Source organism: Balaenoptera musculus, chromosome 11 (genome assembly GCF_009873245.2).
Source record: "Balaenoptera musculus isolate JJ_BM4_2016_0621 chromosome 11, mBalMus1.pri.v3, whole genome shotgun sequence".
Classification (NCBI taxonomy): domain Eukaryota; kingdom Metazoa; phylum Chordata; class Mammalia; order Artiodactyla; family Balaenopteridae; genus Balaenoptera; species Balaenoptera musculus.
In genome coordinates, this window is record NC_045795.1 from 63,736,278 (window position 1) to 63,750,306 (window position 14,029).

At 45.8% G+C, this 14,029-nt stretch overlaps 1 protein-coding gene across 5 annotated transcripts in view; it reads right to left on the reverse strand.

Annotated features, from left to right (window-relative positions):
* Positions 1-2,576: 2,576 nt before the first annotated feature.
* Positions 2,577-14,029, reverse strand: part of SMARCC1 (SWI/SNF related, matrix associated, actin dependent regulator of chromatin subfamily c member 1) — a 187,467-nt gene continuing 176,014 nt past the window's right edge. For 2 of the 5 annotated variants that reach the window (XM_036868447.1, XM_036868446.1), the window contains exons 27-28: positions 7,224-7,400; positions 2,577-4,884 (exon numbers count right to left, since the gene is read on the reverse strand). In XM_036868447.1, coding sequence (XP_036724342.1) covers positions 4,787-4,884; positions 7,224-7,400 — 275 coding nt within the window. In that variant the 3' untranslated portion in view covers positions 2,577-4,786. The other 3 variants (XR_005021809.1, XM_036868448.1, XM_036868449.1) reach the window with 3 other exon arrangements.

Consider the following 14,029-nt stretch of genomic DNA (forward strand, 5'->3'; position numbering starts at 1 on the left):
GCCTCAGACGTGGAGCAACCAGGCTTGTCTTCTTGCAGAAGAGTCCTGCTGCCTCAGCAGGCAACCTAAGTGCTTCTCGGGAACCCCACCGCTACCACAGAATATGCAGACTGGAACAAGGAATGCCACAGTCAATTTGGATGGCCGTGGGAAATCCATTAGTGTCAGGGCCAAACCAGCCAAAGAAATCAAGAGCCCCGCCCACTTCCTAAGCCCTTCAGGACCACCTGATAGTGAGGGAAGACAGCCACAGAACCAGAGTGGGAGGTGTTTTCCTTCGTGTCACAGCTGTTTGACAGCAGTGGTGACTGTACTGTATTCAGGCATGGTGATTTTGCTGAGGCCTGCAAAGGCCGTACCCTAGGGGTAGGTGGTGGTGTAAGGTGGCTGCCAGAAATCAGTCACCTGGCTGCTCCTCATGGGTTTGGAGGGGCCTGGAAAGGCCTCTGGGGGCAGTAAGGAGTAAAGATGGCTCCAGTTCTACAGGGCAGGCCAGGAGCAAGAAGACAGGGGACAAGACAAGGCTCTCTTCCGCTGGGGTCCCATGAGAGCTGGAATAGGGATGGGTGGTCCAAGAGAGAAGTAGCTATAATTAATTTTGGAAACTTTGTCTAGGTTGATTTATAGAACTCTCTCCTTCTACCCTTTTAGTCACCCTTTGGGTATGGCAGTCCTGTCTCAGCTCTGTATTAAGGAGTTCAGGATCAAAGGTGATTCCTAATGACAAGAGTAGTAGCAGGGCTAAAGCGAGCCACAGGGAAATGAAGTTCAGGGGAGCTGTTCACAAGGAGGTCCAACGTCAAGCGTCCTGGGCTTGAAGGCAGGCAGCATTTCCTTCAAGAATGTATCTTTCCATCTCTTTCTGAAAGATGACTTAAGTGGAGATAATCCATTAACGGGATCAAGGTGCTTTCACACTGTTCCCAGGAAGAAGTCCCCCTTCAACAATAGTGGAGCAACTGAATAACAGCTATGCTCTTGGAACTGTAGAAAGCAGGGGCTTTATAATAAAAATCACAGGCAGAGGTTTGCAGAAAGAACAGGGGTTAGTTGGCATTGGGTATCCAGATGAAAGAGTTGTCTGATTATTCAGATGGAGGTTTTCAGGAATGAAAGTCAACCCTCAGGTTACCAAACCTCGCAGGACAGAAATCATGGAAGAACATCCAATTCACAGACTTAATATACACTGTCCCCCAGAAAACAACTGAATAGACTCTTCCTTTTACTTCATGAACACTTAGCACCATCTAAACTATTTATGGTCTGGTATCCTCCAGACCTATACCTTATCCCCCATTTTTCTACAAAAATGTAAGCGGCCTGGAGTACAGGGGCCTTGCCTTACCTTATTCATAATAATGACTGCATCCAAGTTCTAGTGCCTGCCACACAGTAGGCTCTCAAATGTTTACTAGACTAACGGGCTCACAGGATGACTGTCAGGAACTGCAGAGAGATTGCTCTACCATACAATCTTCTTAACCAGTAGTTCTCAAAGAGTGGTCCCATGACTAGCTGCATCAGGATGTCCTGGGAATCTGTTAAAAAGGCAAAATTTCAGAACACACCCCAAACCTGCTGAAGCAGAAGCTTTGAGGATAGGGCCCAGAAGCTGTATGTTAAACTCGCAGGTGATCCTGACCTGCACTGAAGTTGGAAAACTGCTGTTCTTAATCGCATTTGGGGGAATCATTCCACAGGAAGGATCTGAGGAACCTGTGGAAACCTGGTTAATTGTACATGTCTTGGTGTGCTCTAAAAAGAATTCACACTCAGGTTTATAAACCAGTCTTCAGATTGAATCAAGGATTAACTTTCCTCATAACCTTGAGGGAAGTGTAGGAGTCCTGTGAGACCCAGCTGGCTCTAGCACTCTTTACTAGAGGGAAGAGTCGAACAGGTCAGAAAGCACAGCACCATCAGGTGGCACACTTCCATGAAGAGCCAAGTTTTCACCTCCTGGCAGACACAGAATCCGCTTCTTTTGCTCCATTGGGTTCACAAGCATCTTGAAAGCATTGGTTTCTGTTTTCTGCACAGGGCGTGCACCTGTGGGTGCTCAAAGGCTGTCCATGAGAGCGTATCAAAGTTCACAGAATCATCTGCCCTCAATGCCTGCCTCCAACTTGAGGCTGTCTAAACTGCAACCTGACATTCTCTACTGCACCAAGCAGAACTACTCCTCTCTTGGAGGTGCCAGGATGTTGGCCACCCTTCCTGGAGAACTTCCACTCATCTTTCTCCACTTTGACCATGGAAATAAAAAGTGGGCAAGGCACATCAACCATATGTTCCTTAAGCCTCATGAAGGTGAGAAGGTGGTCAGCCAGTCAGGAAACCCGCACCACTGAACATTAATTGATGACCAAGACCAGGTGAGGCTGAATATTTAGACTCTTCTTGGGACACATGAAGAAACTGGTACATGAACGCAGAGAATGGGACTAGAATTCAGAAATGATGTTCCATTTATTCACTGAAAAAGAGGGAGATTAGGCCTTCTTGATGAACTTCTTCCAATCTCCCAAAACTCCCTCTCTTCACTTTTCCAAAGTAACACATTGAGAAACATGTTTGTACAAAAACCACATATTATTCCCCCCCCCACAAAATCGGGTGGCTGTATTACAGGAATGAAACCAGATCAGACATAAAGAGAAAATGTCACCACTTATACTGAAACATAGCAGTGTTAAGAATTCAGGTATTCTGTAGATTATCAGCATAGTAAAAATACTTCCACCTGGATCTTTTAAATTTGAAAGTGATCACATTAAAGACCTGAGGTTACAAGAGACCACAGTATGAACCAGAATTCCATTTTCCTTCTAAGACCTCAGTGTAAAAGGTAAGTATTTGGAATGAGTTTCCTTTGGGAAAGACTGGTGTGAAAATAAAACCCTGGCCATTGTCAAAAGGCACGGGGGTCTTTCTGGAGTCAAAAGCAAAGGAATTAAACTCCAGTAGGAACAAGCTCATTTCCACTCCAAGAGTCCAGAATAAACTCAAAAAAGGAACAAGGTCTCCTTGGTTCCAGTACTCTGATGGTGACCAGGGCCACCTGGTTAGAGGTAACACCTGAGGGTTTGAAAGGCAAATCTTAATTGTGGTTTAATTTTTTCTTTTTTTTTGCTTTCTGATATTAAGGAAGAAAGTTCTAGGGTGTTTTATAAACACCTTCCCACACTCTCACATATGTAAAGCTTTATAGAATATATAGAAAAGGTATCCAAAAGATGTTCCACTTTGCATTCTAAATGAAACTGCCACTTGAGACTGTGAAGAAGCCAGGTGCTTTGGAAATCAAGCTCTACTCAAAACACCCTTTCCCCACCCATGGAAAGACAGAGGGGAGGGAAGAAGGACAAGAAGAGAAAACCAAGAACTCTTAAGTCACTCATCAGCAGGGGTAGAAATGGGCTCATATTAAGGCATTTTTGTGGCTCTTCCTCTGGAATGGTATTCCACTCTCCTAGCCCGAGCACCTCACCCTCAAAGCATGATGCTCTGATTGCCAAGTGAGTTCCTTGGTACCCACAGCATCTCCTTGACAACCCTGTGATAGATGGAATGTGAGATCTCAGACAGGGAAGGGAGAAGGGATGAGAGGCTGTTGATCCTGCCCCACTTCTCCAATCCCACCCCAAACCTAAAGTACCGCTTCACTAAATCCTTCACCCTGGCTACTGCAAGAGGTAGTTTGGGGACTTGTACCCACAGCCAACCTAACCAAGTTCCATGAGCTAAAATGTTTATCAGCACTATCTACTTACTTTTTTTTTTTTTAAGGTTTTTTTTTTTTTTTTTAAAGAGGGAGAAAAAAAGAATGCATACAAAGCAGTGAATAGTGGGCTAGATTCATTGGGTGGCCATTGCCCTAGACACCCAAAACTTTCCTGGCTAGTCTAGGGAACTAAGGAATGCCTCCCAAATGCAGCCCTCAAAGCTCACACTGCCCTCAGAAAAACAACCCCCCCACCCCGCCCCCAGAATCTAACAAACCATCTGCATAGAAAACCAGAACCAGTGGGCCTGGGGAAGAAGTGGATCTGTTCTAATGCTTGTGCTCTCCCCTACCAAGGACTAAAGGGGGATGTTCTGCCAGGCAGGCTGGAGGCTCTCACAGTCCTCACTAGGGATGAAATCAGTGGGATCCCTTTCCCCATCTCTTTTAATTTTGGTGCGTCCATGTGTGGCAAAAGTCTCATGAACCTTCACCATCAGCACCATTCTTAGCTCAGATAAGCAGAAATAAGGTCACTTATAATGCCTTAAGGTTTATCCCTTCTGGCTATCCCCTCTGCCCATCACTATTTTTTGGTTCCTATTAACTTAGGATGCTCTCCTTTAAAGAAATAATGACACCCCCCCCAAAAAAAGAAAAAGATAATGATTATAAAGCATTATCCATAAAAGCATAAGACAAAGCAAAAAAACTGCAGGAGAGCAAAAATGACAGACATAGAAATACTTATGTTGACAGGACCTGCAGATAAACTGTCAGCATACCCCGTACCAGGACAGGGAGATGCTGGGTATTTTTAGGATGACCAGGGCACACTGTCACCACAGGCTTCCCCCTGAGTGTTGGAGGAGGACCTAACACAAGATGTGTCAGAGCATGGACAGGGGTGGCAAGAGAAATGGGGAAATATGGGATGTGTGCTTGGGGCTGCAAGAAGAAAAATCCTGAAAGAAACCCAAGGAAGCTGAGGAACACAAGTCCCGTCATCCCCACTCCAGCTGGTGGCGCTGGGCGTGGACATCCCCTGCATCTTCCAGGCTAGGGCGCAGCCGAGGCTGGTGGGCCTGGAGCGGGAGGCGGAGGGACTCCATCTGCAGGTGGTGGAGGAGGTGGCTGCTGCTGCGGCGGAGGGGGATCTGCAAACACATCCAGAAGTAACTCATCATTGCTGGAAACACAGGGGCTCGGGAAAGAGCCCATTCAGAGAAAAATGACTTAAGGAGGAGGTTTCTTTATCGCCTGTGAGGCACTGCTGCCGCTGCGATCTACATGGCGCAGGTCCATCTGGACCTCCAGGTCACTGCTCATGTTGCTTCCTCTGACCCATGAGGTTGGGGGAGTGGGGAGGTGTCTGAATCTGCCCCAATCTCCTTCAAGGCCCACCCCTTCCAAGAATCACTCCAGACCTTTTCAGAACTTAATTATATTTTGATTTTATTGTATTTTAATGGTTCTCGCTGCTAATTTTATTTCTTCAGTTAAATGATAAGCTCCTTCCTGGGCAAGTTCTGCGTCTTCTTTTCTTTCTCTCATAGTGCCTAGCCTGGGCACAAAATAGATTATCAGAAACTTCTTGCTGATATTAACTATCTCCAGCAGGGCCAGAAAGCTTCACTTGAGGCAGCTGCTGACAAGTTGGACAGTCCTGGGAGGCCCCACAGCTCCTGAACTGCAGTCCTTGGATTTTTGGCCAAAACTAGGTCAGGTCCTGAAGGGAACAATTAGTATGAGTGTCTGGGGCTCTTTCCTGTTTCAATTTTAGCTGCTTTTCAAAGGAACCCTGGATATAATTTAATCCAGGGATTTTTAAACTAGATTTTGCCGGAAATGAAAACATATGAAACAAATAATTAAACTGCAGCCTTCCTTACCAGTCAATTCACCCAATTTTCCCCCTAGGAGGTTTCCACCAAACTGCTAAGGCTCTTCAAAGCATTTTGAAGCCCACTGATCTAATCCTTTGTGTCATCTTGCAGTGGAGAAAACCAGGGCCTGACGACGGGAAGCGACTCGCCTGATGAGGCCTGCCCAGTGCCCTGGAGCCAAGTCAGCGGTTCAGAATCCCTTAAATTCACTTGTGGCAGGAAGTGATCGGGAGCAAACCTTCCACATTCTCAAGGTGCTCCACTGAGGGCCCTTTAGGATGGAATCCTGTACACAAATTGCGGGTTATCAGCAGGACATGACAGTGGTAAAGACCAATGACATTATCTCTGCAACGGGGATGGGCAAACTGGTCAAACCTCCTTATCAGCCAGCACATTTGTATATTGCCTGTAAGGCGGCAAGGCAAGGATTTTCTTGCCAAGGAAAAGAGGTACCCGCTAGACTACGGCCTCTGACCACTGACTCAACAGAGATACCTTTTTCTACTGCTGTGATCCTATGTTGACCCAGCTCAATTGCTGTCTTTCTTCTGTGCACCTACTTTGTCCTTGCCCCTGTGGGTCCAATGAGAAAGGAGATGTACCTCTGTCGATAGTCCCTGCCTCCTGGCCCTAGGAAGTCTCCCAGAGAACTACAGTGAACTCAAGTCACTTCACAGGGTCGCGTAACTTATGGTAAACCCTATACTACTATCCACTTGTTCATTTCGTATTTTCCCAACTAAAGCTCCTGGAGGCCAGGAATTCCTATGCGTCCTAGCTCTCTGTATTGTGAACAGGAGCTAACTCCTCCTCACATACGTGACTTCTAAATGGACCTGGGATCACACATGTGGCTGGGAACATGGCCACTATTGGCTGCATTTTGGGATCATTACTCCTGGTCTACAGGAATAAAGGGCAGGCCAGGCTCTGATGCAATCCTCTGGAAGCCAGGATTGGAGCAGAACAAGGGCTCCATGGCAGAAATGAGCTAGCTGGCTTTGCACATACCACCAGGCAGATATCGTTCAGCAGCATCTGAGCCTTCTCCATGGAGCCTGCTAAGACCTCAAATTCCTTCTCAACACAGCCCCGAACACTCCTTCCTTAGTCTAAGCAGCCACTACGAATATGTCAAAATGGCTACAAGAAACTTACTTGTTATTCCTGCCCTACACCAGATCCTATTCTTTTCTTTACACCTACCACTTTTAAACCCTGAATCCATAAAAGGCTCCTATAGGGAAAATAACTACCAGTAGCTCTGTATGTCTTCCAAGATTCAAATTACATAGGCTTAAACAGGCGTGGGCAAGGCATGCCCCTGGCCTCCCAACAGACCCTGGAGTCACGAGTGCATGCCACGAAGGCTATGTATGGCGTAAGAGCCTGACTAACTGGGAGCACTTTGCACTCATCACTTGGGTACCTGTCCATCAGGGGTGCTGAAGAGTAATGACTAAAAAACCAGTCTTTTGGAACCCACTCTCACAGGTCATACTGTCCATGGACCTGTCAAACCCCAGAGAGAACAAAAAGCCTGCCTCTCTGTGTACAGCCCTCCCTAAAAGACACGGGGGTAATGCATCTCCCACCTTGCTACTTACACATGCCGTTAGGTGCCGTGAGGGGTACCCGGGGTCCTAAGATGTTTCCTGGGATTGGAGGCATACCAGGAGGGGTAGGGCCACTCCCAGGGGGGTGGATGTTGGCTGCAACGGTGGACATCATGCGGCCTGGCATGGGCTGCCCAGGCATCATGGAACCTGGACCTGGTATCTGACCTGTGGAGGGAGATTTAAAGTACTGAGGTAAATGTACTAGGAAAAAAAAGGAATCAACTCACTGCCCGAGACTGCTAAATACAGACAAATACCTAACCCTCCAAAACAATTAGATCAACAGAGCAATAATCTGTAATAATCTCTCTGTCCAGCTTTTAATTTGGGGTGGGGTGGGGGGACAGAGGGATAATGGGGCAGACCTGTGAAGTGAATGATTACCCTAAACCCTGCTATAGGTAGGTAGTAGCTGTAAGAAGCAGTTACCAAACATCCTTAAAAGAAAGCATTCATTCTGGTTAGTTTGGGTGAACAATGGATTGTCCAATATCTTCCTGAGGACACAAAATGCCAAGCAAAGACCCACAGGGAGCGGAGAGAAGGACTTTAACAGCAAGTCAGTGCACAGTCCAAGGACTGAAGCTCAGTCCAGGTTGAGCTTCACGCACAGGCTATGTGGGAATGTGTATGCCTGAAAGAGTATTGATCACTACTGTGAAATCACAATTAAAAAGGGATTCTAATTGGAATTCTAAAGTCCTGTTCACAAAAAAATCTCTCCCTCTCTCCCCAGCCAGGAAGCACTGGCTCTGGAGAACCATGGTGGGGGAGACACACGGGAGACAGGCAACTCCTTCATCTCTTCCTATTGCTTTGATGTGCATAATGGGAGACGCTAGACATAAGGACAGTGAAACACTTCCTGCATTCAGTTTCACACTGAGTCTTTAGAACTTTCAGCAAACTTTTTCTGTAAAGAGCCAGATAGTAAGTATTTGGACTTGGCAGGCCATATGGCCTCTGTCACAACTATTTAACTTTGCTACTGTAGTATGAAGGCAGTCAGACAATATGTAACAAATAGGTTACCAAACATCTTTATTTATGGACTCTGAAATGTGAATTTCACATAATTTTCATGTGACATAAACATTCTTTCGAGTTTTCCCCAACCACTTAAACTGTAAAAACCATTCTTAGCCTATGGCCCCTACAAAAATAGGAGATAGGCCAGATTTGGTTGCAGTTAGCCAATCCTCCCTTAGATATGGTGGTGGATATGTACTAATTCTTCAACTCAGTGGTCTGGCTCCTGGGCTTGGCTTTAAAGAGCCACAAACAAAGGAGAATTGTTTAATGGGCACAAACCAAGGCTGAAGCTATATGTAAGGACAAATTATAATCTCTACAGAATAAGGAAAGAGAATCTATTATAGTTTTTTCTTTCTTTCTTTTTTTAATCTAGGGACATTAACACACCTATGTAAGGTCAACTATATGAAACTGAATACAGGCTTCTAGGCATAGTCCTGAGACAGCTGGAAATAAGAACACTTGAGGTTCAAGCTTGGAAGATGGGACTACCAGACAGCTAACTGGCAACTAAAATATATAGAGCAGTACTGGAGATAACTCAAGTGAAGAATCCTCTGTCAGTGCTTAGAAAAAGGCCTGTCTTAAGAAAGACACACAAAGCTTCAAGCCTCACACCATCTATTTCCAGTGTCTGTTCCATGAGCCAGGACTCAAAGAGCGGAGCCTTTCACTACAGGGTGTCAATGAAGAGAACCCCAGTGAGATAAGAGTCAGGAAGAGAAGTGGTCCACTGTCTTTGGGGGACTATTTTTTAAAAGCATAGGGAGGCATCAACCTTATGCCTCAGAATGAGAAGAACAGCAAGTTTTGGGTCCTCTGGCCCACCTTCCTGTGCTCTATAATGCAATCATGCAAAAGTGCAGGAGAGGAGCCCCAGAGGCCCATCTGCTGGAGGACAACTTGATCAAATCACCTCAGAGAAAGCAAGAGCAGGTGCTGGGCTGACACTACCACTACTCCTACACCACTGAACTTCAGTAATTAAAGCTGGGTGCCTGTGCCACAGTGCTAGGATGGATTTAGGCCGTGCTGAAGAGTCTATCCACGTAGGGAATGACACAAGAGATAAAAAAACAAATGCCAAGTATATTATAAGCCATACGAAGGATGAGTACACATGAAGGTGTGGCAGGCAAATCAAGGGAAAACTATGGAAGAAGCAAGTAAAAGAAAACAATACCTTCTGGTTAACCAAGACCAACTTGCGAATGACTTGGGACTTTGGATAATGTGTATATGAAGTGAAGGAGGGGAATTAGGAACAGGATAACAGCAGACTATCCTAAGTACAAGGCCTAGACTGATTTACACAATCAGAAAATAATATGAATATTGTTCCATTTATACGTAGCACCTTCATACTCGCCATTCCCTCTGAGGTAACTGCATCACCTTATTATCTATCACCTGCATTTCACCGAGGAGTAACAAGCTCAAAAGGTTATTAAAAAAAGTGTCCAGGGGCTTCCCTGGTGGCGCAGTGGTTGAGAATCTGCCTGCTAATGCAGGGGACACGGGTTCGAGCCCTGGTCTGGGAAGATCCCACATGCCACGGAGCAGCTGGGCCCGTGAGCCACAACTACTGAGCCTGCGCGTCTGGAGCCTGTGCCCTGCAACGGGAGGGGCCGCGATAGTGAAAGGCCCGCGCACCGCGATGAAGAGCGGTCCCCGCACCGCGATGAAGAGTGGCCCCCACTTGCCTCAACTAGAGAAAGCCCTCGCATGAACCGAAGACCCAACACAGCCAAAAATAAAAAAATAAAATAAATAAATAAAGTAGCTATAAAAAAGAAAAGTGCTTTAAAAAAAAAAAAAAAAAAAAAAAGTGTCCAGGTTACAGAGCCAAGTTGTCCACGCTTGGTTTGTCTGACATGAATCAAAGCAAAGGGGATCAGATGAGTCATACACACAGAATGGGGTGAGGGACTTGGCCGGTAAGGCTACAGGGGACTGGGTGAAAGGTTTTGGAGAAACGAGGAACATGGGCCTGATTTTCTGTGTGATGGAAAGCTTTAAGAAGGGATGCAGAGGAGTCTGAGCCTAGAGCAGAGGAACAGAGCTTTTGCAGAGAAATAGGGGCTGCATGAGGGCAGGATAAGTAGATAAGAGTTGAGCCTAAGTGTCCATCATCGGATGAATGGATAAAGAAGATGTGGCACATATATACAATGGAATATTACTCAGCCATAAAAAGAAATGAAATGGAGGTATTTGTAATGAGGTGGATGGAGTCAGAGTCTGTCATACAGAGTGAAGTAAGTCAGAAAGAGAAAAACAAATACAGTATGCTAACACATATATATGGAATCTAAGGAAAAAAAAAGGCCACGAAGAACCTAGTGGCAAGACGGGAATAAAGACACAGACCTACTAGAGAATGGACTTGAGGATATGGGGAGGGGGAGGGGTGAGATGTGACAGGGTGAGAGAGTGTCATGGACATATATACACTACCAAATGTAAAATAGATAGCTAGTGCGAAGCAGCCGCGTAGCACAGGGAGATCAGCTCGGTGCTTTGTGACCACCTAGAGGGGTGGGATGGGGAGGGAGATGCAAGAGGGAAGAGATATGGGAACATATGTATATGTATAACTGATTCACTTTGTTATAAAGCAGAAACTAACACACCATTGTAAAGCAATTATACTTCAATAAAGATGTTTAAAAAAAAAAGAGTTGAGAACAGCACCCTACAGGCTTCCTGGGGATGGGTAAGAGAATGAGGAGGAGGGGTGAGTATGAAGCTGAGAATGAGAAAGAATTCGGGTTTGGCACCTAACTGGCATGTGAAGTGTAGAGAATGGGGAGGGACTTTTGCTTTGGGAACAGGAGGTGCGGAATTGGCTGTCATTCCAGTGGAACACAGAGATGGGGTGAAGGGAAGATACAGAACTCTCAAAGTTTCCAATGGGCAATAAGTAGCACACACAGAGCCTTATTATTCTAAGAATCAGGGTCTGTCCTCTGTAACTCTCCCAGCTTCCTTCCTAACAAACACCTGTGAGGCCATTACTAAACACAATGCTTTGTTTCCCACTCTCTGAGTCTCTACTAATGATTCTCTGATGGTATTCCAGGTGGTGAGACAGGGCAAGAGGAGATACTTTTGCTATTGTTGGGGGCAGGAGGCCTAGTATGAAGTCCAGACTTACAGAATCCCAACCTAGAGATGAAAGAACACTTTCAATGGACTTGCTGTGATGAATGGAAGCCATTCACTAGAACAGATAATACGGCCCGTGTTTATCAATGGGTACAGATTGCCTCCTTCTACCCAGTTCAACCTGGACAAGAGGCCTTGAGCAAGTCAGGAAGAACATTTTGCCAGCCCGTCTAAGGTCTCTCTCTCCAGAAAACCGACAGCAGAACACTGAAGAATGCCTTTACAAAAAGGCCAGAAAGAGTACTGAGTAAGGGAGAAAGAAAGAAGGAAAAGCATAGACCAGGTGTGCGCTAAGTGATAAGACACACAACTGTTCAGTCCTAACCAATCTCGTCCACAACAGTCTGACCGAGTTTTTATACTTTGATGTCTAGAGCAAGGTGTGGGTTGTCCAAACTCCTGGCTGACCAGTGAGCATCCCGGTCAGAGAGCCACCCAATACCACTCTCGACAGGGAACGTGAAGATGAACGTGACTGGAAGCTGAACAGTGCGATCTCACTTCCACTTCACGCCGACCCAGATGAGTGGCCTTGGACAAGTCATTTAGAACGCCCTGAGCCTCGGTTTCCTGAGATTATTATAAAAGTGATGCTAAATATCTGCTGTACTCTCTCTGTATGATCAGGGAAACTGTTTATTTCTTATGGTGCCTTATTATGTCACTGGCTCTGCCTAATGAGAGGCAGGGCAAATATTTTCATTTTATAGACAGTAAACAGAAGCTCAGAAAAGTTAAGAGACTTCTTTACGGTCATAGAACTTGTAAGAGGAATGAGATCCAAGTCTTCTGATTCTAAATCCAATTCTCTTTCTACCACACTATTCTGTGCTCAAATGAAACAGTTCCTGTGAAAGGACTTAATATAACAGTCAGCATTAAAAAAAAAAAAATCTGGGCTTCCCTGGTGGCGCAGTTGTTAAGAATCTGCCTGCCAATGCAGAGGACACGGGTTCGAGCCCTGGTCTGGGAAGATCCCACATGCCGCGGAGCAACTAAGCCCGTGAGCCACAACTACTGAGCTTGTGCGTCTGGAGCTTGTGCTCCGCAACGGGAGAGGCCACGACAGTGAGAGGCCCGCGCACCGCGATGAAGAGAGGCCCCCGCTCACCGCAACTGGAGAAAGCCCTCGCACAGAAACGAAGACCCAACACAGCCAAAAATAAATAAATAAATAAATTTATTAAAAAAAAAAAAAAAAAAAAAATCTAAGATGTAAACTTTAATTCCAAACACCATGTTTTCTTCTTTACTATATCAACAATAAGGAAACTGCTCTGCTTCCTGCAATAAATAATTTTATCAAATATACTTTCCAGCACCTTGCAGTGGATTGGATGGTGGCCCCCAAACAGATAACGCACACGTTCTAATACCTGGAACCTGTAAATGTAACCATATTTGGAAAAAGCATCTTTGCAGATTTAAGTTAAGGACCTTGAGTTGAGATCATCCTAGATTATCCTGGTGGGCCCTAAATCCAATGACAAGTGTTCTTATAAGGGACACATGGAGGAAAAGACACAGAGGAGAAGGAAGGTAAAGATGGACTAAAGAGAGATGTGGCCACAAGCCAAGGAATGCTACCAGCCACCACAAGCTGGAAGATGCAATGAACAGACTCTCCCCTAGGGCCCCTGGAGGGAACATGACCTTGCTCTAGCAGCTCCCAGAATTGAGACCTACATTTCTGTTGTTCTAAGTTACCACGTTTATGAAAGGGGAAAACAAAGACTGAGCAGCTCACCCAATGTCATAAAGTGTATAAATAGGGGAGCCCAGCTCTGACCTGGGTACTCTGGCTTCAGATCTGGTGTTTGCAATACAGTGCACTCTGAGCATGAAGGTCTGGAGGAGGGGGGCCCATCTGTCTTCCAGCAGACTATGTGATACAAACCCTGCTGCCAATAAAGTGATGGGTCAGTTATTCAACCCACACCTAGCTCCAGAAACAATCTGGCAAAGAGGAATCAGTGGCACATGGACACAGGCTCACAAAGTGATACCTACCAAAACACACTGGGATAACCTGCAGACTCGGCTGTCAGGCCCATCAGTGCTGTTTCCAAAGCTACCTGCTCAGCGGCAGTGGCCCATTTACCTATTTCCCTACATCTTTATGGCAACAAGCTGGGATAGAGTAGCTTTAGGGTTTCCAAGGCTATTTGCCCAACAGCTGGAAAAAACCTTTCCTTTCTCTTGCTATAAATCCTGAAGCTTTCTGTAAAACAACGTTCTTCTATCCTCCTGTCAAAAACAGAGCCATAAAGCCACTGGGGTATGGGTATTTAAGGTATGAGAGGACAATAGCTCCTTGGGAAAGGTGGAAGCAAAAAGGAAGAACTAGAAGAAAAACAGTTTACTTCCACTGTGGGACCTTGCACAGACAAACATTTCTCAGGAAAGCAAGAAGCACCAAGAGTGAGGCAATGTCCCTGTGCCATCCAGAGGTGCTGGCGTGCCTATGGCAGTGGATTTAGAGGACAAGGAGGGGACAGAATGTTGCTCTGAGCTGCGGCCTGTCACTTCCCAGGCAAAGACAGTTGTCTCATGGAATCCTTCAGGTTGTTAGGAAGACTGAAGTTAAGGGC